Source organism: Halichoerus grypus, chromosome 1 (genome assembly GCF_964656455.1).
Source record: "Halichoerus grypus chromosome 1, mHalGry1.hap1.1, whole genome shotgun sequence".
Taxonomy (NCBI): Eukaryota; Metazoa; Chordata; class Mammalia; order Carnivora; family Phocidae; genus Halichoerus; species Halichoerus grypus.
The window spans coordinates 201,614,407-201,641,201 of record NC_135712.1 but is presented as its reverse complement, the minus strand read 5'-3'; the positions used below and the strand labels follow the sequence as shown (position 1 = coordinate 201,641,201).

The window sequence follows — 26,795 nt, the reverse complement described above, 5'->3', positions numbered from 1 at the left end:
CCCGGCACCCCGGCTGCAGTTTCAGGCTCTCTGCTCCCTTTTTCCAGTGCTCCCACCAGCCTGGAAAGAATACTCTGGGTCTTTCTGTCCACTCACATCTTTACCAGAAATACCTGCCAACCGATGGAAAGCTGCACGTTTTCATCATGGCTTTGTAAAAGACCACTTTCTTCCATTTCATATTCCAGAGTGCTTCTTGGAGATGGGAGAAAAATGTTTTCTCCTCTCTGCCTTTGTTTTCCCACCTTGTCACTGATAACAGCGGAGATTTTCTTATACGCAGTAGAGTGGTATCTCCGAGGGGGCTGTGCGCTGGGGTTTCATTCTTTAAGACATGGAACATCTCGTTTTGGAGGTAGGATTGTGTTTTACTGTTAGCTCACTGGCGTATCTCGAATGATTTTTGGGATACCATACCAGCTGATTAAACAAATAACCCAGCCCAGCTCTAGCATCTTCCTACTTCCTTCTGTGGAGAAGCCATTTTTTCTCTGCCTTATAGATCAGGATGAGGATGTTAAAATAATCTGGTCCAGAGCTGAGTTATGAGGTTGGTAATCAGGTAACCCTAGTGCAGTTGAAAGGCCCAGGCTGGGAAGTCAGATAATAATGGACTCAAGTCTTGGCCCCCCCTTTAACTAGCCGTGTGACCTTGGGAAAGTCATGTGACTTCTCTGAGCTTCAGTTTTCTTATCGGAAACTAAAATAACCTCCTCGAAGGGCTGCTCAGAAGACTAGAATTAACACCCGCAATCCTGCACAGTGATGCCTAACAGACAAACATCCAGTAAATGGAAGTGTTACCACCATCCTCCCAGGTGCTCAGGTGGTTTTAAGATTTGAGATGGGGCTTGTGGGCAGGAACAGAGGGAGCTCTGGGCCTTTTCAGGGTAGAATCGTGGGCTCCAGGAGAAAATAGCACACCCTCTTCATTAATGAGATGCGACAAAAGGGTTTCCCTGCCAAAGGCCCTGGTGGCCTTCACACCAGCTACTGCAGCCCAGGGCCCGTCTGGTGGGGACAAGGCTTCCGACCCTGGCTGCGGATTCCTGGACGGCAGAGCCCAGGCCGTGGTATTGGCCAAGGCTCCCTGGATGATTCTAATGAGCAATCCAGGACCGACAGTCATGGAACCAGCATGGCCAAGCAGGGCCGCAGAGCCCAACAGATGTGGATTCCTTACTCTCGAGCTCCAAGACCTTGGGCGGATTTCTTAACCTCTCTGAATTTTAGTTACTTATCTGCAAAATGGGGACGTGAATAGTCTCTAGCTCGTAATCCCCAGGGTTCCTGGGGATTAAAGGAGAGAATGCCGGGGAAGCATTTGGCTCAGTGCCTGCATCCACTCTTACCGTTAGTACCGTTGAAGCTGATGACGATCATACTGTTGTCACTGTCATCATCCTCTGTCCCTCCCACTTACCAAGTAGCTATGCCATGTAACCAGCTTTTAGTGGCAGCAATAAGATGTGTTGGTTGTCCTCAAGTCCCGCGTGACCATTACAAAGAAAATCAGCATGGCAAGTTGTAGGCAGACGTTACTCCTTTGATCAGTTGGGCCCTGCATTTTCTTCCTGATTTGTACACCTGTCCCAGTGGTGAGGAGAAGAAGTAACCTTTATCTCGTAATTATTTGCCCAAATAGTGTCTGTGTTCTGGTTGATTGCTCTCCACGTAAAAAGATCTGGCTTTAATTTAGAGATGCACTGTGGAGATCAGTGTCTGATAGCAGCCCTGGGTGGTAGGAAAGAGGATTCCCTCGGGCTCTCTCCCATCAACACCTGCCCCCCGGGGACCACCACTGTTCCCAAAGGGAGGCCCCTGTGAGTCCCAAGGCTCCAAGGATCTGGGGCTCCTGTGTCTCTGTTCAGCCATTTCTATTTAATAAGTGGGAGATGGGGGGCTAGCTGTTTCCTTCGGTGTGATTTGTAAAGCCAGTATGAACTGCTTCACAGATGGAAGATATAAATGCAGGCCTTCTTTCGTTCTTAAATTAAAAGCAGACTCTTGCCCTTGCATGCAAAATTAGCAGAAGGTTCATCAGTTCCTCTTGGGGCTCCTTGTGTCCCTCCTCAAAAATCTCTAAGAACCCCCAAGGACTGAGACTGCCCGCAGGGCAGCATTTAGAAGGGCAGTTGGTCCCTCTTCCAAGCCTCAAGAGGGAAAACCTGGAGTCAGAAACGTGTTCTCCAGCTTGTTCTCACTGCCACAAAGGCCCCTGTCACCTATTGGTAGCTCATAGTAGCTGGCTCGATGCATCCACTGCTGATCCAGGCCGTGAGGAGTCTTCAGGGGGGCCGGGCCCCTCCTAGACTAGGCTTGACTAAGGGCACCCTCTCTTGGGTTCCTAGAAGTTGTGGGTTTTTTTGTACACGGTTTGTCCGTCCCATGGGCCCATCACACTTGTTCTGCTTCAGAATCGGTTCATCAGTTGGGCCTTATGGAACCTTCGTCCTCCCCAGGCATCCCCATCCCGAGGATGAGGATCGCTTGTTCTTTTCAGCCCTTCACACACCAGGGATCTCGCTTCGTTTGCTTCCTGGAACGGTAGGGACATCTTCACGCTTCTGTATCCTGTCCTTCGGCGGTGGGCGCATTGGAAGGGAGCTCCTGATTTGTGGTGTTTGCCAATTTCTGTAGGATACATACTTCCACCAAAAGCTAGTTTCAGGCTATGAACTTGACATCACTTGTCACTGAGTTGGGAAGAGGTGCGAACCATTGATTCTCACAAGCCGGTATGAGTTGGCTCTAGCACACCACTGCCCTTGGGCCCCCAAGGTGGCCTCTCTTCCCAAGGTCACCCTAATGGGTTTCGATTTCTGTACCCCTGGCCCTCGCAGAGATAGAGAAAACCCAAGTTCATTCTTTTTTTTTTTTCTTTAAAGATTTTATTTATTTATATGACAGAGACACAGCGAGAGAGGGAACACAAGCAGGGGGAGTGGGAGAGGGAGAAGCAGACTCCCTGCTGAGCAGGGAGCCCAACGCGGGGCTCGATCCCAGGACCCTGGGATCATGACCCAAGCTGAAGGCAGACGCCCAATGACTGAGCCACCCAGGCGCCCCCCAAGTTCTTTCTTTAGTACAACGTCTCTGTTTGGTTTTCAGCTTCTCTTCGTAAGTTGATTTGCTTCATAGGTATCACATGGTAGGCATTGGCTGAAGGCAATCTTGACATGCCTAAAATAGAAGTTAACATGCAAAAGAGGCACTCCTGGTTTATCCACATAGGTTGTTAGATTTTCTACCAGGTAAAATTTAGACACGTAGAGAATAAGGCTTTTAATTCTTTTTTTTTTTTTTTTTTTTTTAGATTATTATTTTTTTTAAAGATTATTTATTTATTTATTTATTTGAGAGAGAGAATGAGAGAGAGAGAGAGAGCACATGAGAGAGGGGAGGGTCAGAGGGAGAAGCAGACTCCCTGCTGAGCAGGGAGCCTGATGCAGGACCCGATTCCGGGACTCCAGGATCATGACCTGAGCCGAAGGCAGTCGCTTAACCAACTGAGCCACCCAGGCGCCCCTAGGCTTTTAATTCTTGAAGATTTGAATTTTTCTTCGTAAATTTCCTTGAAACGTCCTGTACTAAACAATACAAAAGGAGAGCGTTGCCGATCCATGATGAGGCATTGTTCTTGTGACAGTCTAAACAGATGCTAAATTGTCAGCGCTTTCTCAAAAGCCAGTGGAACACTGCATTAAAATTTAAAAAGAAACCAGTTGATGAACTTCCTTTATTTCTCAGGTGCAAGGGAGCTGCCAAGAGAGAGACGGACACGATGGATACCTTTGTCGATTCTGCTTGGTACTACTTTAGATATACCGACCCGTGGAATACTCAGACGTAAGGCTTTGCTGCATCCTTTGAGCATGTGTGGGTTTGGGTCCTCCAAGGAGCAGACACCAAGACAGAATTCTGTATGGGAGAGATTTACTGGGGGCAGCGCCCGAAAGGATGGGGGGTGGGGAGGGAGCAGGAGTTGGTGGGGAGATCCCTCAGACCACTGTGCAGTCCCCACACCTGAGAAGCAAGTAGGGGAAGGAAGGAGGGTTGGGTCGGAAGAGTCTCAGACTACAGTGCAGCTCTGAGAAAGTCTCAGCCAGGCCGATGGAAGCCCCGAGCAAAGCTTGTCCAGCAGAGAGTCCCAAGTCCGGCAGAGGTGCCGCGGCGCTGGTCCCCTCCCTCTGGGAGAACAGGGTCTGGAAGCTGCTGGTCAGCCGTGCCCCCTGAAACAGGCCCTCCTAAGGGAGTGTGTCAGATTATTAAATTAGGTGCTTCACAGCCAAGCGAATCCCACGTACAAGAAAAATAAAAAACCGAAGAAGGAAGAAAATGCTGTTGTAATACCCTTCATGGCCCTGTGGTGAACTGCATTTATGGGGTTATAAAGATGTAATGCTGTTTACTTAACAGACAAAAATGATGGGAGGGAAGGAGGTAGGGAGCGTGAGGGAGCTAGGAAGCATCGCCTTTTGTCACATACACACAGTAATTTCTAAAATTGATAAATCAATAAAGAGTATAATTGCCAGAAGAAACAGCTACAGAATTCCAAGTAGCTAAGGTGGGGGGGGGGGCGTGGTGCTCATGAAGGCGGGGGCTGGGGACCAGTGTTGAAACAGCTCTCAATACAGTCTGAGTTTTCAGCCGTGGGCAGGTTTCTTAGACAAAGGTAAATACGTGAATAAGGGAAAGAGGGCCGTAGGAAGAGGGGGTAAAGAGAATGAGCAAAAGAAAGCAATCACAGAGCTCAGGAAAACCACAACCACATCCTTCAAAGACTTTGCCAAGTTGCTCTTGTCCATAGGAAAACCATTGCCCTCAAACCCCGAAGTCCACATATAAAAATGTCCCCCCTTTTTTTCTTCAGTGGTTGTAAACTAATGCATTTCCAGTGGGATTTGGCGCTCCTGCCCTCCCTCCCCCCACCCCCCACCAGAGTCCCACCCTGCAGTACTGTGATTTCTGTCATTCGAGTCCAGGCCATCCAGGGGTGAGGGGACCCTGAATAAATGGTGGCCAGAAAGGCAGGATGCACAGGGACTATTGTGGCAGGGAAGCGGGGCCCCTCCTCTGACTCTTCCTTCTAGAAGGGGCTGCTGGTGCCTTCTGTTCTTTAGCAGCTGCTTAGAATGCCAAGGCAATCAGGCCCTACCTGTCAGAATGCTTCAGAGGAAAATCTTCTTACAGATGATGGAGGCTCTACATCAGTGATGGACCCGGGACCCGGAGAGTTACATCTGAGGCCCTCCCAGCCTCTGATCTGGGAATACCGTTTAGCACATCTTTTGCCTCATAAAATGCAGCTGTGAGTTTCAGCACCAGCTCTCCTCCTCCCTAGATGGGTTCCCGGGTAAATCATGGATCCGAGCAATAGCTACTTTCAACATCGAAATGCACCCCACACTTGTTTTCAGGATGAGCACCACCCCCCTTGACCTCCCTTTCTTTTCTGTCCCTTGGATGAGTAGTTGGATTTTTCTGAGGAACCATTGTTCACAAAGGGGAAAAAAAAAATTGTTTTAATTTTACCAGAATTCTGGCCTAGTGACTGGAGAGAAGCAAGCTGCATTAAGATGCAAATGCGGGGCGGTTTGGCCAGGCCTACCTGCTGAGCCAAGTCCATGCTGGAAAAAAAAAAAAGTGCCTTGTGGTGTAGGGAAGAGAATTTACAAATATTTGAGACCATGGAGTACAAATCCTCCAAAGGCAGAGATTTGCTTTATCGGAAGATCTGTAGGAAGCATATTCTCCTGAGATTGAAGGTGCTCAGCCCACTCTGCTCCCCTCCCCACAGTGCGTGCGTGCACACACACACACATACACACACCTCTGCACGCTCACAGACTCTCCTCTCAAGAGTCCCAGCCAGAGGATAGAGGGAAGTGGTGTTTGCTTTACTCCCCAGCACCCATTAGGACCAGGGAGTCCGAGGAAGCCTTTCTTGTAGGATTTCTGTCACTGACAGTATCTGTTAGGGGAGAGGGGGATGTTGGGTGATTTTATGTTCGTTACCCTAAATCTGCTCCTTGCACGCAGGAGACCACATACAAGCTCTTGCTGACTGTATTTTAAGGCTGCTTTTAAAAATAAGATGGAATTTCTGTTTTAAAACGCACATTTAGTGGCTGCATGTTAATCTCCTTTGTAAACGCCATATTGCCCCCTATTGGTAAGAGCTCACAAATCCCAATTTGCCTAATCGCAATAAAAATTAAAATAGAAATCCAGATGTTCAAATACGCATCTTACAGAAATAACCCTTTTCACAGAAATACCCTTTTTGTGCTGCTGTGTTTTCCTTTTGTCCTTATTTTAATGAAAATCGCATTTTTTAAAATGTCAGTAATGGCTTCTGAAACAGTTTTTATACATTTCATAATTTCACACCGACCTGACTTTTTTCTGCTTTATTGTATCAGCTTTTCTCTTACTATATTTTAAAAAGAAAAATCACTGTTTTTCTCTGACTTCATTTGTCTCGGGGTATATGCGAATTATATTAGGTCTGTCTAATTTGTGTTCTTGCAGCAAAGCAGGTTTGTAAAAAATGACCATTTCTCTCTCTTGCAGCCCTTTTAATGCAGCGTTGGCAGATTACTGGATGCCTGTGGATTTGTACATCGGAGGGAAGGAACACGCCGTCATGCATTTGTTCTACGCGAGATTCTTTAGTCATTTCTGCCATGATCAAAACATGGTCAAACACAGGTGAGCACTTAATACCGCTCGGCAAAAGAATTCAGTTCTGTGAATGACAACTTCAAGCAGGTGTCCGTTCTTCCCAGAGCAAGGTATACACGTGTAGTGGAAGACTTCTGTTTTTCAAGTATCCTTTAGCGGTCACTGTCAACCTTAGCCATTTGAAGTGCGTTTCTGTTACTTAATCATAGTTCCAGCGTGTGATAATCGCAGGCTCGCCTAGAATCTTGCCTTCAGCTCTTGTCTGTTTAACTGAGTTAATTAATTGAGATTTTGACATCTGAGGCAGAGAGAAGCCGTTTGTGACCTTGTAGGGCTTTTTACAGCTTCTCGTTTGAGGTCGTGTTTATCATCTGGCCGGGCTATGCAAGCTCTTTTGCTAAGCTTGACTGAATCCTGCCTTGATAGATCACTCTGATAAAAGTAGGTAATGAATTAAAGCTGGGGAATCACATTGTAAATCCATTGATAAAGGTTCTTCCTGTTGGCCTATAACCTATTCCCCGTTATGGTCAGAAAGGTGTCTACGCGTGCTTTTTTCTATATATATATATAGTATATTTCATGTCTTGCAGAATTTAAAGAATAAAGTGAACATCCCTGTACCCCCTTAGAATACCCAGGGTCCCCTATCCAGTCACACCATCTCCCTACCTGGCACCCCTCCCCTGGCCAACCCCTATCCTGAAATCCTGAACTATTAATTTTCTGTATAAATTTATCAACTCTCTGTATTTTTCAACAGTATGTATTGTTTGGTCTTCTTGTGTTTGAACTTTACGTAAGTGGAATCACATTTCACATACTCTCTCTTGCTTTCCTCGCTTAGCATTTTTGGGGATTCATCCATATTGGTGTGTAGAGTTATGTTCTGTCCTGTTTCACTGCTGTAAGGCATTCCATCGTGTGGAGTGGAATGTCTAGTGTGGAACTCGGTTTCTGTGTCCACAGCACCATTAATGGTTGTTGGAGTGTTTTGTGCAGTGACGAACCAAACTGTATGAGCGTTCTTGTCCGTGTTTCCGAAACGTGTCTGCCCATGTCTAGGGCATGTACCTAAGAGTGGGACTGCTGAACTGTAAGATGTGCACATGTTCAACTTTGCTAAGGAACACCCAGCTTGTTTTCAGATCACTTCTATGAACCTAACTTGTCGGGGTGGCTGGGTGGCTCAGTCGATGAAGCCTCCGACTCTCAATCTCAGCTCAGGTCTTGATCTCAGGGTCGTGAGTTCAAGCCTCGTGTTGGGCTTCACTTTGGGCATGGAGCCTGCTTAAAAAAAAACAAAGCAAAACAAAACAAAAAAACCTATGCTCATACCAACAGAGATGAGGGTTCCCATCCCCACACGTCTTCATCATGTCAGCGTTGCTTATGTAATGGATCAGTTTGTGGGTTATGTTTGAATTGAAAGACACTGCTCACTTAATGATGTTTAGCATGTTTTTAACATGTTTAGGGACCTCTGTGTTTTCTCTTCCATTAAATCCCTATTTGTGTCCTTCACCCCTTTTTCTGGGTTGCCTTGTATTGATTGTATGAATTTTTTAAGTAGGCTCCACACTCAACATGGAGCCCAGCATGGGGCTTGAACTCACAACCCTAAGATCAAGACCTGAGCTGAGATCGAGAGTCGGATCCTTCACCAACTGAGCCACCCGGGCGCCCCTTGATTGTAGGAATTTTTAAAATATTCTGGATGCTAATCCTTTTCCAGCTATATGTATTGCAAATATTTTCCCCAGTTCTTGGTTTCTCTTATTTTTATGGTGTCTTTTGATGAACAGAAACTCTTACCACAGTAAATTTTAATAATCTCTTCCTTTAGGGCTATTGCTTTTAGTGTCTCAGTACCATTAATGGGCCAGTCCATGCGTTTCGTCATTGATCTTTAGTGCTCTCTCCATCACAGTCAGGTTTTCGTATATATGCAGGGCCTTTTTATAGGATCTTTATTCAGTCCGTTGGTCTGTTTGCTTTTTGCTGTGATAATTATTTACTGGCTTTATTTTTAGTTTACAAGTCTTACTGTCTGGTAAGGGTAGTCCTTCCTCTTTGTTCTTTTTCTTTAGGAGTATCTTGGCTATGATTGGACCTTTGTCCTTCCATATGAATTTCAGTTTCACCCTATCACATTCCACAAATATTTCTTTTTTTAAAGATTTTATTCATTTAGGGGCGCCTGGATGGCTCAGTCAGTTAGGCATCTGCCTTCAGCTCAGGTCATGATCCCAGGGTCCCTGGACCAAGTCCTGCGTCAGCTCCTTGGGGCGTCTGCTTCTCCCTCTGACCCTCCTCTCTCTCATGCTTTCTCTCTCTCTTGCTCTCTCTCTCAAATAAATAAATAAATAAATAAAAATCTTGGATTTTATTTGTTTGAGAAAGAGAGCGAGAGATTTTGAGTACTTAAATCTCTTTTTGGGGGGGGGAGGGCATGGAATAGAATCTTACTGTCTTTTTTTTTTTTTTTAAGGTTTTATTTATTTATTTGTCAGAGAGCACGAGCACAAGCAGGGGGAGCGGCAGGCAGAGGGAGAAGCAGACTCCCCTCTGAGCAGGGAGGCCAATACAGGGGTTGATCCCAGGACTCTGAGATCATGACCTGAGCCAAAGGCAGATGTTTAACCAACTGAGCCACCCAGGTGCCCCTTCCCTTCATCCCACGCTCAGACCTGCTCCCTCTCTCTGTGCATACACACATGCATTAAAGGTCTACTGTACAGAGAATGCATTTAGTTTACAAATTAAATGCTTAAAATAATTTTCTTCTCATTAGTCCCAGAGCCCTTCGTATGTAAAAATAAACTGATCTGCATCAGAAGAACAATGAACACATTAACAGCATTAATCTTCAGTCGAAATGTTTGTGCCTTGGGTTAAAGAATTTACCATTCTGCCTTTCATGTCTTCTCTGTGGAAACTTCTTTACCTCACCAGTTAAAAATTACCCCTGAGGATGGGAATTGTGTCCTATTACTATGACAGTATCGTGGGCAAACATTCTCAGTGAATATTTGTTTAAATAAATTGAGTTTAACTCCTTGATATAAACATATAAAAGTTTATGGCTTTCGGGGCACCTGGCTGGCTCAGTTGGGTGGAGTGTATGACTTTTGATCTCGGGGTCATGAGTTCAAGCCCCACATTGGGCGTGGAGCCCACTTTAAAAAAAAAAAAAGTGTATGTTTTTCAAAGGAAGTGTTTTCCGTGGAGTAGAGAGAAAAGACAGCATGAGAAATGTTTCCTTCTAGGTCTAGAAGCAAAGACCGTAAATGATTTCTGGCTCCAGGGTACCTTTCTCCAGCTTCTACACAGTTATTTGTAGGAGCACTGAACAAAACAATAAATGATTCATTGGCTAGCTATTTTAAAATAGAAGACAAGCCCTGGCTACTTTTAGGACTCCTGTACAGTGGTTTTAAACTATATTTGAGGGGCGCCTGGGTGGCTCAGTCGTTAAGCGTCTGCCTTCGGCTCAGGTCATGATCCCAGAGTCCTGGGATCGAGCCCCACATTGGGCTCCCTGCTCGGCGGGGAGCCTGCTTCTCCCTCTCCCACTCCCCCTGCTCATGCGCGCGTGTGTGCTCACTCTCTCTCCAATAAATAAATAAAATCTTTTAAAAAATAAAAAGTAGTAGCTCCAGCCGGGCCTCTGTCCCATGCTCATGTGGGTCACTACTTCACATCTGGACAGGTAACCCTTTTGGCTCTCAGGGGCCTCATGGGTCAGCAATTCAGTCGCCTCCAAGCACTGGATTCCCTCTAATTCTGGTAAATTTCATCAAGTATAAACCGCAGAAGTTTATGCGGATCTTATACTCTTCCCTGTTTTCTAAATGAGTCCTGGCCCTCTTTCACACTTGCACACATGGGTCTGAACTTTGAGCTTTCCGTAGGTCTCTTGACCAGCTACAAGAAGCTGGTCTTGGGGGTGCGTGTGCCCCCACACGGGACAGTGTGGTGCTATTGTGTGTCAGAAATACCAGGTTAATGATCAAGCCAGAATTACTGTCAGCAGTAAATTTGCAAAAGAAGATAATACAAATGACCAAGAAGCATGCTCTACAATGTTGCCCTCACTGGTAGTCAAAGAAATACAAACTGAACAGCAGTGAGGGGCCATTTTCCATATAGCAAAGAGGTGAGGATGAACAGCATCTCATACATTGCAGGAAGACAGTTTGGAACAACCGTTAGGAAAAGCAGTTTGACGATACAGAGTGAGAGCCTTAAAAATATTCACACTTTCGGACACGCTAATTGTGCTTCTAGAAATCCAAGCCTAAGGAAATAATCAGAATCAAACTTAACGCACCAAACTGTTCAAGTAGCTAAAAGTTTGGATACAACCTAAATGCCCCGAAAGTCTGAGAAAGAGCAAATAAAATCTAGCCCATCTATATGAAGGACTCTTACACGAGTCTTTAAAATTATATTATATGGACTGTTTAATAACATGAGGAAATGCATCTGAAGTGCTTGGAATTGAAAAAAAAAGCAAGATATAAAATCATAGATGCAGTTGGGTTATACGTCTGCCTTTAAATGTACTTGTCCATATACATGCGTAACACAAAGCAAGAGAAAAGGCTAGAAAAAATTACGCCAACATGTTCACACTAGTTTGCTCTGGATGATAAACTTATCACTGATTTTATTATTCTTCTCATGCACTCCTGATATTCCCAGATTTTTTTACAATGATTTTGCAACTTTAAATAGAAAAAACCCAGTCCTCTACAGAGTGTGTTCAGAAGCAGGGAAATACACGGAGCCTCCCAGTTTGATTCCGGGCGAGGGGAAGGCAGTGGCTTATGGCTGGACGTCAGCCCTAGGTCGCCAGCCCTGGGCTGGTAGCTGCAGGGGATGCTCTGCAGTGAGGGATGGATTCATCTCCACGGAACTGCGGATCAGGAAGCCTTTTCTCTCCCTTTGCAGGGGACAGCAGTGAACATGAGCATCTTGTCAGCTTTATGTTGTTGCTCTTCATACAGACACTGCATTCCCTGAGCTGACATTCTCCCCGTGGTTCACTATCGACAAGAGCAGTGGCGCCCTGCTGACCATGGAGGGCTCCACGGGCTCCTGTCCTGTTTCTCTAATCACATCAGAGCTTCAAGGGGAGGGGGGCGGGGGCAGGAAGAGAAGAGACGCTTTACTTGGTTCTCACCGTATTAATCAGGGCTCCTCCCATGCTGCTGGCTGGCTGCTAAGAAATAGAAACGGTGGTATTTTACGAATGAGCCATGGCTTAATACTTAGAAACTGGCTGATGATGTGAGCCTGATGTGCGCCCCGCCCCCCGCCCCGGGCACAGGGCGAGGCAGAAGAGGAAGTTCGCAAACTTAGTCTTGAAAAGTCCACGTTAAGAGACTATTTTCAGAAATCCAGGGCTTTCTGTACTCTTCTTTCCAGATCTACATGGGAGCCTCCTGACCAGGTCAGGACCATGGGCAGTGGGCTATCTAGGAGCTCGGGAGTAGGTAAAAAGTCATCTGCAGTGACCAGTTATCGCTCTGATGAATCTGAGCTTCTTTTAGCCACATTACTTGTATGCAGTGATGTTTCACCAGGGCGCTTAAAATAGCCTTTCATTCTATGTTCTGAAATTCCTTCTTTATCCTAATCGTTACTGACCCTGCTCGCCCTGCCCTTCCTCCTGCCCTCCCTCCCTCTCTTCTTTTCTTCCGTCCTTGGTGGGACAGAGGTGGCTTTCAGTGACTGGCGGGTATGGATGGTTGTAATTTCCGACTCAGGGCGTGCAAACTGTCAAGGAAGTACTGAAGAGGGCATCGCTTCCCATCCTTCTGCCGCCCTGTGAAAGCAGACACACCTGCCCCTTGGGGTGGTATTAGCAGGAGAGCTGAGCCAGAGCCAAGAGCACAGGGAAACCAGCTAGGCCCCTCCAGGGGGAGGCCCGGCGTAATGCCCCCCATCTGTGATGCTTCCAGGCAGAAGGGGTTTGGTGGTGGTTTCAGATTTTTTCACTTCCTTCTAGAACCCTCTGCTAACATGGTCCCTATGATGAATGCATCACTCAGTTGCTTGTATAAGTTGGTTCCCGGTGCCATTTGTCGAGTGGATGAATGGACAAATAGGGAATATGTTACACTGGTTGTGAATCTTAGTAATGAGCTTGGCAGTGGTGTGATCTCTGCTCCAGCAGGACTGGGTTCCAGGGCCCCTTGGCCCTCATTCCCCTGCACCTTGCACCTCCAGGCCACACTAGTGCCTCCTCCCTGTGGTGTGGATGGTTATTTCTGAGCATGTCTCCGGCCGCCCATTCTACCGTAAGTCTTCTAACGGCAGAGCGCTCAGTACGCAGTTGCTGCTCACATGGGTGTGGAATGGAGTAACAAGTGTGACTCCTCATGCCGAGCTAACCTACTTGTGGGTGCATGTGACCAGCTTCAGCCTTGAGAATGAAAACTGGATTCCCAGAGTCCTATGGATCATTCCCTGGAGCACTGCAAGAGTAAGGGATGGGGGGGGCCACTGGGGGATAAGCGGGACTCAGGGGCTTGGACGCACCCCTCCCACACTGAAATCCAGTGTGAACCCCCTTGGGGCCTTCTCCCACGCTCGTGCCCTTGCGCCTTCCTGCAAGCTTCCTGCGAGCTTGAGTGGACGGAGTCTGAAATCACAGTGCACCTCTCCGTGCAAGAAGGTCACGGCCCCAACCAGAAGCCATGACATCCAGGCCTGCCTTTCATCCGTCTTTCTTCCTTCATCACTCGTCCCCCTGCACATTGTCCCCACCTCTGCTGCTGCAGGTTTATTTCTTCCCTCGTGGACACAAAGTTGATTTAGGTCAAACCACTGAACGAATATTGAGCATCTGCTGTGAACTAGGCACTGAGAAGAGGCTCACAAGAGGAAGACAGGGAGGCGACTCACCTGAACACACAATACAATTTTACAATCGAGTATCTGTCGAGGGCAGGTACCGATACCACAATGGACACACCAACAAGGAGCAGTTCTGGGGGCAGCCTCCAGTGTGCACAGGCCCCTGGGATCCCTCGCTGGGAAAGGGTTAGAAGTGGTTTTGAACCAGGCAGAACTAATCGATGGCCTCAGCAGCCAGGCTAGCGGTGCCCATGGTGGGGAGGTAGGGCCTTTGGGAGGCTGGTCACACTCGGGTCATCAGTGGGGCTGCTTATGTTGTGAAAATTCAAGGGGCGCCTGGGTGGCTCAGTCGTTAAGCGTCTGCCTTCAGCTCAGGTCATGATCCCGGGGTCCTGGGATCAAGCCCCGCATCCTGCTCCGCAGGAAGCCTGCTTCTCCCTCTGCCTCTCTCTGTCTCTTATGAATAAATAAATAAAATCTTTATTAAAAAAAAAAATTCATCAAGTGTTACCCCTAGGATTCATAGGCTTTTCAATATGTGTGATGCACTTCATTTCACAGTTTACTTAAAAAAAAAAGAAGAGGGAGAATTGTAGGCGATCAGGCCTGAGGTTAGTGGCAGACGCAGTTAGGTGCAGCGCTGCCCATTCCCAGAAGGTGGCAGCATCGAGCCACTTGAGGAACTGCAGGACCCCAGCAGGATTCCTGGTTTCTAAGGGATCTCCCCACCCACCCCCGCCCTGTCCTGTCTGGGGGTTGAAAGCTACGGATTTTCATCAGATGACTCATCTTTATCTTTGGGATCCAGATTATTCCCTCCTTCCTTCCATCCCGGTTTTTTATTTCTCCTAAGAGTGGCCAAAGCCATGTACTTAGAGTGAGAGAGGAAAGGAAAAATCTCGTCAACGATAAAGTTCATCCCACTGGCATCGAGCATAGCAGGGAGAAGGTGGTAGTCTGGCTTTTTGTCTTTTTTTTTTCCCCCCATCAGGCTGCGGCACATAAAACTATCTGAGGAAGATTCTAATCTAAAAGATGAACTTGTGCACACACAGATCAGCCCGTCGAGCCCACTGATGCTTAGCTGGGTTTGGGGGGCAGCCCTTCCTTGTAGAATACCGGCTCAGATTTGCTTGGTGCTTTTGAATGCATTCGTGTCCAGTCTCTTCCTTTACCTGCCCAATAAAAAGTAGCCATATGATTTTCTTACTTTATTTTAAAACTGTTGCCATATACGTACTGTAGTATATGTATTGGGGTTGAAATCCAAGTGCCGCCTGACATTGGTTGGAAGGGAAAGATGGCTTCAGGAGCCAGCAACAGCAACCACCTAGCGTCCTCCTCCTTCCGTCCTGCTGTCCATGCGTTTATGCATACTTATGCATTCATTCATCCCTCCGTGTTTTGGACATGTTTTTGAGCCTGTCCTCCATCTGTCGTGCACAGCGCTAAGTGCTGGGGACAGAGGGAGGAATAAGAGACTAGTCCTTGTGGTGATGGGTGCAGGGCATCACGGCAGCGGTGTGTGCTGGGGACAGAGGTGGCCACCCAGAAAAGGGAATGCCTGATTCAGTGGTGAAGGGGGAGTCCAGGTTTCCTGGGGAACATGGTACGTGCTGGCAACAACCAAGTGCGCGTGTGACCTCCGTGAGGAGCGAGTGTGTTTAAGTGTCAGAGACTGCAGGAAGGTCAACAGGGGCTGATGGTGGAGAAAGTCACACGCTCAGTCTGTGCGGGTTCAGTTCTCTGAGCTTCCTGAGGAAGATGCAAACCTGGGTCCTTGGGCATCGAAACCCCAACCTGCTGTGGATAAAGCCCGTGTGGCCTGAGGACACACATTCCTCATGGTGTGGGTGTTCCTAAAGAGGGGGACCACGGACACCATAGCTCCCCCTTCAAGGCGCTACCATATTCAAATGCCTCATAAGATCCAAGCGCATTTGACTGTCAAACAACCTTTCATGATTTTCGATGTAAAGACTCAAATTTTCTAGGAATCTTGCAGGCACACGAACTGTGGCACCAAAGGATGTCAGTCTGCCAAACGTGGCTTTGGCGGTGGAATGTCATGGGGGAGGTGGGAGGAAGGCAGCTTTATGACTCATTTTGAGTTTATTATTAGGATGGATTTTAGAGCCTGAACAGGGCATTGGTGACCTCTGTGCACACGCACGTGTGGAATTTCTTCCAAATTAACATGGTAGCCTGGCGGATGGCCCCTATGACGTTGAAGAATAACATTGAATAATGTGGACAAGGTCTCAAAAATGTGTGTTACATTTCTCCTTGAATGTTAAATATATTGGGTTTTTTCCACCTTGGAAAATACCTCACCACCACCAAACTCATATATGCACGCATGTATACACACACGGACTCGTTAGGATTTTAAAATACGAAGGCTAGGAATCCCTTCTTTGTAGCTGACCCTCATCTCTTTCCCAGTCACTCTCTTTGCTCCACGCCACCCCCTGAATCCACTAGAAAGTTTCCCCAAACTGCATCTGTCCACACGGCCGTTTGACGAGGGCCACACATCACGGTTCACCTACATCAGATGGCCTCGCGCAAGAAACGAGGGTCCTATCAAATTAACAAAGCCAGCGCCTCCCTCCATGAGGACGGCGACACTGGTGGCCCGCTGGGCCTCTGAGGTCCTTGGCCTTTTGAGCCTCTACAGAAGAGCCACGTTGCGTGCGTGAACTTGAAGCAGCAGGGGGTTTGCCTCATGCTGCCGGCGACGCTCGTGGACGTGGCTCCCACCGCACGTCCCTGCGTGCTGTCATTACGCATACAAAACACACATTCGTGATCAGCACACGTCGCCACGAATCATTCCTGGAGTCTGGAATAGCGCTTGCTCATGTGCTTCACAGCTGAATCAGGTGGATTCTTCGGAATATACCATTTCACATCAGAAATAAAGTCCTTTCAGCATAGGGGTCAACCTCTACCTGTCCCCTTCAGAGAAAACGTTTATATTTCACTATTCATCCAGTCAAAGTGACTAAAACCAGGCATTGTAACCAAATTATAATCCATCCATACTGTAGGCCAACTAGAGAACGGTTTAAAGCTGAGACTGTCGTGGAAAAATCCTTCCTATGGTTAAATGAAATACCACGAAGTAGTGTGTACATTATGATCTATTTAAATCCAAGAAAATTATACAAAACTATATATATACACATATGTATGGAAAAGGCATTCAGAACAGTCTCCAGACTTTTCCAGGTGTAGTCACCATACAATTAATAACAACTATCTCCTCAGGGTGGGTAATGAATTTGAACAGAGGGTAATGAATTTGAATGGAAAGGCCAGATGCACGATTAATTTGTATGACTTACACATTTTTTTTTGAAGATTTTATTTATTTATTTGACAGAGAGAGGCACAGCGAGAGAGGGAACACAAGCAGGGGGAGTGGGAGAGGGAGAAGCAGGCTTCCCGCCGAGCAGGGAGCCTGATGTGGGGCTTGATCCCAGGACCCTGGGATCATGACCTGAGCCGAAGGCAGACCCTTAATGACTGAGCCACCCAGGCACCCAACTTACACGTTTTTTTAAAGAATATGAGTAAGCACTGTCTGCAAGGTTGAGGGAAAAGCAGCCTGCTTGAACAGAGCCCCAACTCCAACCTCTCTGCATCCTCTGAGCCCTTCCTGATGCTGGACTCAGCACGTAGCTGACATATTTATGGTTCTTCAAAATTTACGAGTATTTTCAGGCATTCATTTACTCGAATCTTCCCAACAGCCCTTGGACAGATTTTTATTGCCTCTACTTGACAGATAAGCCAACAGCTGCTAAGAACAGGTGAGGGACTTGCCTTGGCTCCTAGAATTCACTGAGTAGGAGACAGATTCAAATCCAGGCCTTCCAAATCTGAAGCCTAGCGCTCTTGCCACTTCGCCAAGTGGAAAGCAGTTAATACCTGCTGGTATGAATTAACGTTCTTATCGCTGCTTTATAAGGAGCCCTTTGTTCCAGTTGGGTTTCCAAGTGGCATTGGCCAGCCCACCTGCTTTCATGAAGGGCAGCCGTCTCTGTCCATCAGCTGAGAAGGTTTCTATTGCTGTCTTCTGGATGCTTCAAATCCCCACCCATCGATTTCTTTTCCCGTTATCTTTCCTCAGAGAGCCTTTCCATAAGCTGCTGGCCCAAGGCCTTATCAAGGGGCAGACATTCCGCCGACCGTCAGGACAGTATCTCCAGAGAGAGGAAGTAGATCTCACAGGTAAGAAAAAGGCCCATCTGGACCCATCCAGGTACATCAGGCCAAAGCAAGTGTTTGCCCGGGGCCTCAGCTGGGTGGAAAATCCAGGGTCTCCGGGCCTCTGCCTGCTGTGGGCCGGTGTCCTCTGCCTGCTGTGGGCCGGTGTCGGCCCCAGCCCCATCCAGCGTCCATTTGCTTCTGGCGGGGTTTTCGTTTGTATGTAACCCAAAGTCAGCCGGGGCATCACCTCATGTCCTCGCTCATGTTTGACATGGCGTCTCAGGAACAGAGCCCCGAGACCCAAGAGGCGCTCTTCTAAGGCTGGGGTATCCCAGCACTTCTCCCTAGGTGGGCTCAAGGCACATGTCAGCCCCTCGGGGCCACCCCGATGCTGAACCCCTTCAGCACCCTGGAGCAGCCCTGTCTGGCACTCCCCTGACTTCCCTTGCACTTTTGCTCAGGGGTAGTTCCTCGCAGCAGATCTTGAGGTGGCACCGTGACGATGTCATGTGCACCCAGCCTACCGATGAAATCAGTAGAAAATGGGAGTGGGGGGTACATAGGGGCACCATTCAGCTTAGAAAACCCAGGGCACAACAGAGGAGATCATGTAAACCCAACAACCCCCTAATGGTAGGCAGCGTCCCAAGCCAAACACTAGAGAAAAGATTTAGGTGGAAGCCATCAATGGAATTACCTAATTAATGCAGTAATGTATCAGGGTTTGGAATGGTCCGAGGGAGAAAAAGAAGCTGGAAGAGCAGAAATTGTTTCGCCAACACGGGCCAGAGGGGAAAGGAGCCAAATCCAAAGGGCACATACATTTCAGTTGGTAGTGAAGTGCTGTCTGTGTTAAGGGCAGGGCTGCCATGTACAGCTGTGCAGCGTGTGCACTGCCCAAAGGCACCCAGCCAAGGGGGCGAGCAGGGCCTGAAGTCCAGCCTCTTGCCACGCCATACACTCAGGGCCACATTTGCCAAGAGAGGGCACCTTTTTCCGACTTCTCAACTGCTCTGCCCTGATAGTTGGCTTTTTCCTAATTTGCACAACGGTGCTGGAAAGAGTAGCTACAGCCCGGAGGAGGTGTGCAGGGTAAACGGACAGCCTGGATAAAGCAACTTCAGTCTCCCTTGGCTCCGATGTCATGGGGCCAGACAGTGTTGTGAACATCTTTTCCCTTCCCACGCAGACTTGCCCGCTGGGAGAGAAGCAAGGGCAGGCTTCCATCTCCTTAATGGGTGCGCTTCTGCTAAAGTACGGAATTAGTTCTTAGGTACATACATCAGTCCCTTGGGAATTTGGTTGCCATTGGAGTCTGGGACTATCTGGCTGGAAGGAACAGAAATGCACCCAAAGGCAGGTGGAGCACAGGATATAGAGATGTCACCCCAAGCAAGCTGCCGGCACTCCAGCCAGGCCTCACAGCATGCCCACAACCACGGGTGCCACACAGATGGCAGTCCTAGGACTTTCTCCGCTCTCCTTCGATGGCCTCTGGTTCCTCTTCCTCCTTTCCTCTGTTTTTCTGCCCTGTTCTCCCTCCTCCGCCAGGCTTGGCTTCTGCCCTGCCCCAACTTCAGGGCACAAGGTGACCTTGGGGAGCCATGATGCCATGTCTGGCCCCATCTCCTTAGGACTTTGCGGTTCCAGTGCCCGGCAGCATTGAAACAAGAGCTTCTGTCTCTCAGTTCCGGGTCCTGAGAAAGACCTTGGCCTTGCCAGATGTCCTTCCTTGTCCCAGCCACTGGAGCTTGGCCACAAGGTCACCTCATCCCACCCTAGCCATAGAAGGCCTTCTCTGTCAGCACCCTCGGGACCGGTGGTGTGCGGGGCGGGGGGAGGAGCCACTTCCAAAGAACAGGGCACATGGCGTTCCACGTGAGCCCAGTGAGCTAGTTCCACGGAGCCTGCTCGCGAGAGACCCTGACTGGTCAGCTGCCGGCTCCCAGAGGAGACCGTGCATCCGTAAAGAAAACAGCAAAACATGCAAAGCTTTGCTACCCTGTTTTTTACTTTCTCTTTTGTATAAACGTAGTTTGCTTTTATAGAGCAGGAAGTTGCTTTGTCTCGTTTTGGGGTGGAGAAGAAGCTGGTACGGGCCATCACAACCGTGCTGTGTTCCCAAAGGGAAGGTTTGGGGTGGGAGGTGGGCCTCACTCATTTCAAAATGAAAACATTTCCTGTGATATACGGTAGAGAGAGAGAAAGGGGCGTGTTGAGCGAATTTGTGGGATCCTTCACATGGACACTTCGAATTGCTCTTATTGAATGTGCTTTTATAGAACCGCCTAGAGCCACACCTTCCGTCCCTGTGCGTTTTTCTGGTGTGCAGGGGCTGTTCCCGTTCATGCAGAAACGAAGGAGAGGTTGGAGGTGACGTGGGAGAAGATGAGCAAGTCCAAACACAACGGGGTGGACCCCGAGGAGGTCGTCGAGCAGTACGGCATCGACACCATCCGGCTCTACATCCTTTTCGCCGCCCCTCCTGAGAAGGACATCTTGTGGGATGTGAAGAGTAAGGCCCCTTCCTCTCCCCCGCCTCCTTTGTGATCTGCCCCGGACACCGGAGGAGTTCGGGGAAAGGAAATGTCCGGGCTGAAGACAGTAGTAAGGGTTCTAGGAATCAGTTCCATGAAGCGAGTAGCGTGGTTTGTCCGACATCCTGTGCCATTCTTAGCCTGGGGTTCCCAGATGGAATGAACCTCAGAATGTCGGGGGGGCTGGTGGCCATTGTGGATTCCCAGTCCTCACCCCAGACCTCCTGACGCAGCATCCGGGGGGCCCCAGGAACCTGCCTTTGGCAAGTCTGTGGTGTTGCTGATGTAGGTTCTACATCATTCCGCTGGAGAACATTCCCCGGGAGCCAGATCGGCTTCCATGCCACTCTGGGGCCCCTCTGTGGTCCACGGAGGCCAGTCCCCTCTTGATCTACCCTGAAAGGTTTGTTCTAGGGCAGGGTCGTCACCCCTTCCCAGCCCAGAAAACCCCGCCCTGGGGCCTGCTCCTGATGTTCCCTGTGACCCCCTCCCTCACCCACAGCAGCCTCCAGAGCCCCCTCAGAGGAGATTTGTCTCTGCAGAGTTGGTTAGATCTGAAAAGACGTGAGTAAAATCTCGTTGGGTATCTGGATGTCCTAGAATACACGGTCCAGTGGTCATTCAGTTTTCCTTCCGCCGTCTGCCCCAAGGGTTGCTGTGGCAGAAGCAGCCAGATGCCCGGATCACCACTTACGCAGCATGCCCTTGCCCGTGATAAGTGTGGCACAGGGGCCAGTCCCAGAACGGGCTGCGTTGGAATCACTGGGGACGTACAGAGGACGCACGTGCGGGCACAGGCGTCTTTGGGGACACCTCTGCGGCAGCAGGCGTTCTTACTCAAGGCAGCTGGGCACAGGGCGCCCATCATGGCCCAGGCTTCTGAGCTTGTTGTGGGCCGGGGTGGTTGGTGGGCGGCACTCTGAGGAGCCCTGCGGTCCAGTGCGCCGAATACCCGGGGCTCCGGGGTGTGACGGAGTCTGTGCTGCTCTGAGCTCCCAGAATCTGGAGGCCAGGGTGGCCCCCATCACTCCCATCGGGGCACAATGAAGCATGTCTTCAACGCACCCGTGCCTCTCTGGGCTTGGGGAGAACCAGATCAGTCATTCACATGTCTGTCTTTCTCTCTCGTTTCCCGACATGAAACTCAGCCGATGCCCTTCCCGGGGTGCTGAGGTGGCAACAGCGTCTGTGGGCCTTGGTGACCCGCTTCATCGAGGCCAGGGCTCCCGGGACGGCTCCCCGGCCCCAGCTGCTGAGTGACGAGGAGAGAGCCGAGAGCAAGAAGCTCTGGGAGTACAAGAACTCGGTCATCTCTGAGGTCAGGAACTTTCTGGGGCTGCTGGTTAATTCTGTGACTGAGCACGCGTGGTCCGGGTGGACCACCCTGCCTTGGGGCGGGCCGCTGTTGGCCTTGCTCCTTCCTCACTCTGGCATCCCCCCGGCCTTGAAGGGTTCCCTCACCGTGTCGAGTAGCTCACCAAGCTGGAGCAGCCGGCCACGTGCTCTAATGGAAAGACATGCTCTCAGGAAAGGGCTTCCTCTAACGGTGTCCACCACGTGTCCATCCCAGGTCTCGGGAGGCCGCCCCCTTCCCACAGGCTCCACGCTTCACACTCGGGCAGAGAACCATATGCAGGGTCGCGCTGCTGACACTGCATACGGGATGAACAGAAACAGAAGTGTAGCACTGAAAGGGGCATGAAGAGACTGCTCTTTGGCCTCCTCGTTTTACAGATGGGGACAGAGATGAGGCCCAGAGCCGAGAATCCAAGTTCCTGGATGCTCCGCAGAGTGAGGCCTTCCGCACCCAGTTACGGTGTTACACGTATCTGTGTGAATTATTGTGGGTTAATTTTTGCAAATAAATGATGTGTTCGTGTTACCCTCTTAGAGAATGTTTTATTGTCTAAATCATTTTCTTTTTTTCTTTTTTAAAGATTTTATTTTTAAGTAATCTCCACACCCAACGTGGGCCTCAAACTCATGCCCCTGAGATTAAAAGTCGCATGCTCCACTGACTGAGGCAGCCAGGCGCCCCTGACTCATTTTAAAAGATTCTTCACTGATAACAAATCCCTATAAATTTTTTCTCTAGAAGTCTGATACCATACCACGACCTTTGCGTTTTTAAGCACTTTGTGAAGAAAATGTCATATATTTTTGAAAGAAGGCATTTAGGGGATCCGGAGCTATTTTTAGGGGGTGTCACTCCTTAGGCCGAATTTTTACTGTTATTTTTATTTTTTAGAATTGCTGATTTGAACTTTTAAAGTCAGCCAAGGTCACTTTTTTGGACTTTGGTAACTGATGACATTGAAGAAACAGGGTTTTCATGAGGCCCTGGGTCCAGCATGGTCTCATTCGGTGACACTTCTTTTTTTTTTTTTTTTAATATTTTATTTATTTATTCGATAGACAGCAAGAGAGGGAACACAAGCAGGGGGAGTGGGAGAGGGAGAAGCAGGCCTCCCGCTAAGCAGAGAGCCCGACGTGGGTCTCGATCCCAGGACCCTGGGATCATGACCTGAGCCAAAGGCAGACGCTTAACGACTGAGCCACCCAGGCGCCCCTCGGTGACATGTCCTCAGGGTATATTCCCATCCACTCTACTCTAGTGTAGAGACACAGAGCTCACGCAGTTGACCTTTGTGATGTGAATGATGCCTGAATGACTGTTTTCATGCCACATACTTCCTGTCTGGATTTGGCACATTCTTCGATTCTGTCAGATCATAGAACTGGGGTATTTCGACAAGTTGGAAACTCTTGACATCTTTAGATGTGTTGTTTTTCTTTATTCTTGGCCATGGTTGAAATCGAGAAGCACACAAACAGGAAGAAGCTGACAAGTCAGCTTGAGTGTTCTTACGTTGACTCCATATTTGAAAACGCAAAACTCACCTTATCCCTTATACGAATAACCTTCGTTGTGAATGAAAGTCACGGAGCCACAGGGAAGGGACATCCTGTACCCCATCTCCCGGTGACTGTTGTTTTGATGTTTGCTCGTCTGCAGGTCCTGCCTCCTGTCCGGGTGGTTAGAAGCGTTTGATGTCCCCGCTGGGAGAACCAACACTGTCCCAGATATGGGGGGGGAGGAAATGCTGGACAGTGGAAACATCATTGACCCTGATTTTGAAAATCTTTGTACCGATGAAACATTACCGTGATTATCCGAGATAGTGAAAGCATTTATGAATATCTTTGATTGCATTCATTTAATTCACATTTTTTTGGATAATTCACTTGCTTTATTGTTGTGTTGCATTGGTTTTTTGTGGAAAGCTCAAAGGGATTTTGAAGAAAGTGAATAATTCAACTTTTATCCATAGGTGACTGCCCATTTCACAGAGGACTTCTCACTGAATTCTGTAATTTCTCAGCTGATGGGACTCAGCAGTGCCCTCCTGGTAAGTGGCTCTCCTGTCCTTATTTGCTGGTAACAGGGGAGGGTGGGTGGCCTCAAGCCACATTGTGAGGTGGCCTGCAGGGTCCTGGATGGTGGACAGAGAGCAGGACCATGGTGTCACCTCCTTGGTGTGGCTCTGTTATCTTAAAGAAGCCTGTTTTCCATAGTCACAACCTAGTTTTATAGCTGGAAGGTTCTTAAAGGTTGTCTGGTCCAAAGCCCACCCCCTCACTCCCCTCCCCCACCCCCATATTTTGCAGATGAGGACACTGACACCCAGGGAGGTTCGATGACGTGCCTGGTTGATTAGTGACAGATCAGGACCAGACTTGAGCCCCCTCCTCTCCCTGCTCTGCTCTTTTCTTCCTGCTTCTGCTGCCCGCTCTCCTGATTGATCTGATACCCCCTTGGCATCATTAACGTGTTACACTCCTTTAACCTGGACAGGTCAGATTTGTGCTCACTAAAAGCAAAAGTCAGCCTTTTTAGCATAGATTCCTCTTCTTGCCACATGTGAATAGAATTTTTCTTGCCAAGGGAAGGATTTGTCAACAAATGGAGGTTAGGCAAGTGGTTAGCTGTTTGGACAACAAACAGCAACGACAAAAAATGTACATTAAAGCTATTACCACATGCCTTTTATAATGAAGCTCTCCCCAAACTTTAAGAACAGTGGAAGAAATTCACAGGTTTGACTACATAAAACTTACCATTTTTAGTATATTAAAACATGCCGTGCTACAAAGCAGGTAAAAACTGGGGAAAACATTTTATGACAAATATGTCAGACATGAGGCTTAACATCCTTGATGTGTAAAGAGCTCTTTACATATGAATATAAAAATAGCTGACCTAAAAGTGGTCAAAGGATGTGAAAAGAAAATCACCCACAGAAAGTGGTATAGAAATCATCTGTAAACTTGGCAGAAAAAAAATATTTGCCTTACTAATTATCGTGAAACGCAAATTAAAAACGCGATGCTATTTTTTTTAACCTATCAGATTTGTAGAGACTTTATAACATAAAGTCCGTGCTATGACAAGGACAGTGGGACAGTGACACACCCCATCGGTGGCCGTGGTTAATGTAACCTTGCCAGGAGGAACTTCGGCTCCGAGGTTGGCATCCCTACGATTGCTTAGACCCTTTGATTCCGGGCTGCCCGTTGGCAGGTGACTTATAATCACAGAGACATAGAACCCCAGCTGTCTCCAATGGGGAAATCGTGAAATGACTCATGTCATATCAATAGGGAGGAAATGTGCCACCACCATTCACGTCGTGTCTTCCAGGAATCCCTAGTACCAGAAATTGTTCATGATATAACATCAAATAAACATACAATACAGAAGTGCTCATAGGATAAAAATTCCAGTCGAGCAAAAGGGTATGTGGACAGATGTGTATATTCACATATTTTTGCATTTTTGGAGACCAGGATAAAATACATCAGTTTTTTTTTCCTGTTTGGTATAATTGTGAGTGGTTTTGCATTTCCCAGATTTTCTTTGCTGAGTGTGTGTGTTTTTTAAAGATCTTGTTTATGTATTCGACACAGAGAGAGCACAAGCAGGGGGAGCAGCAGAGGGAGAGGGAGAAGCAGGCTCCCCGCTGAGCAGGGGAAGCCAGCCTCTGGGAAGCTCAGTACCGTTGTTCTTCCCACAGCCCGCTTCCCTCCAGGCTGTCCTTGGTCTACACTCACCGGCTCATACCCTGCTTCGCTCCCCACCCTCCCTCCCCACCCACACCCTGTGGAATCCTGTGACACCCTGGATTCATTTGTCACTTTTCTCCCAATTGACCGTAAACTCCTTGAGGGCAGAAACCGTGCCCTTTTGGAGTAGGTACCCCATAAATTAAATGGGTGTGGCTGCATTATGTGACTAGCAGCACCACAGGAAGAAACCGGGTGTTACTGGCACAGCTGCTTAATAGAAGGATGACCCCCGCCGAGACCCCCGAGGGGGCAGGAGGACCCCTGCTCTGGGCGCCGCACGTTGCAAAGCCTGTGAGCAAGTCTCTGTGCATGTCTCACCGGTCCTGCAGCGCACGGGAAACCTCGAAGAGCGGTCGGGAGTTTAACTCTGATTTAAGACAAAGCTGCTGGGAGCCTGCTTCTCCCTCTCCCTCTGCCCCTCTCCCATGTGCGTGTGCTCTCTCTCTCTCTCTCAAATGAATAAATAAAATCTTTTTTAAAAAATTAAAAAATAAATAAAAAGCTAAAAAAAGACACAGCTGGATTCTCGTGGGGACCGCGTCACTTGGACAGCCACGTACCTGGGGACAGATTGCTCCCCTTCGGCGGTCCTTAGCCGCCCCACCTGTCCAGTGGGGTAAGAACAGCACCCTCCAAGGGTCCTGGTGGGAACTACACGAGTCCGCCTCGGACCGAGGGCGTAGTGCGTGCTCCATGAAGAGTAGTGTGCATGTTGTCGCTATTGCTGCTCTACTTTTAATACTGTGATTAAAAGGGGCGAGTTCAGGGTCCAGAGCAAACGTGGGTGGGATGGAGGGTTTCTGCTTACCTGCTTGGGTCTCTGGCCTTCCGTACCCTGGCTCATTTCGTGCGGCTCAGTATTCTTGCACCGTTCTTTTCTGTTCCTCAGCAAGCTTCTCAGAGAGTGGTCCTCCACAGCCCCGAGTTTGAGGACACGCTGTGTGCCCTGACGGTGATGGCCTCCCCGATGGCCCCTCACATCACCTCGGAGCTCTGGGCAGGTAGGTGGGGGCGTCCTCGCCGGACCCGCTACTTGCTAACCCGGATGTGCCCCAGCCTCTCATGGAACACGACTTGGGGCTCAGATGTCCTCGGGCGTGGGGCCCAGCGTTTGGCATCTGTACCCCGCAGTCAGAATGGTGGTACTTCTGCGCGCTCAGCCCTGCCGAAGGGGAAGGCCCCTCTCCGCGTTGGCACCCCGCGCCCACCCCGCTGGGAATGTGGACGGCCCCACGGGGCGATCTTTTTCCACACTCAGCCTCCCGCTCTCCACAGGCCATGACCCCACGTTCTCTTTCTAAGAGGGGAACGCAGGGTTAGTCCCACTTTACAGATGGAGAAAAGGACGCCTGGAGT

At 48.7% G+C, this 26,795-nt stretch overlaps 1 protein-coding gene across 5 annotated transcripts in view; it reads left to right on the top strand.

The window, feature by feature from the left end:
• LARS2 (leucyl-tRNA synthetase 2, mitochondrial) overlaps positions 1-26,795 on the top strand; it is a 141,424-nt gene that overhangs the window by 100,274 nt on the left and 14,355 nt on the right. For 4 of the 5 annotated variants that reach the window (XM_036095885.2, XM_078078973.1, XM_036095884.2 and 1 more), the window contains 7 exons: positions 3,751-3,849; positions 6,580-6,717; positions 17,696-17,796; positions 20,108-20,290; positions 21,461-21,630; positions 23,645-23,722; positions 26,329-26,440. In XM_036095885.2, coding sequence (XP_035951778.2) covers positions 3,751-3,849; positions 6,580-6,717; positions 17,696-17,796; positions 20,108-20,290; positions 21,461-21,630; positions 23,645-23,722; positions 26,329-26,440 — 881 coding nt within the window. Of the gene's footprint in view, positions 1-3,750; positions 3,850-6,579; positions 6,718-17,695; positions 17,797-20,107; positions 20,291-21,460; positions 21,631-23,644; positions 23,723-23,981; positions 24,169-26,328; positions 26,441-26,795 lie in introns of those variants that run through there. The other variant, XR_013450312.1, reaches the window with a different exon arrangement.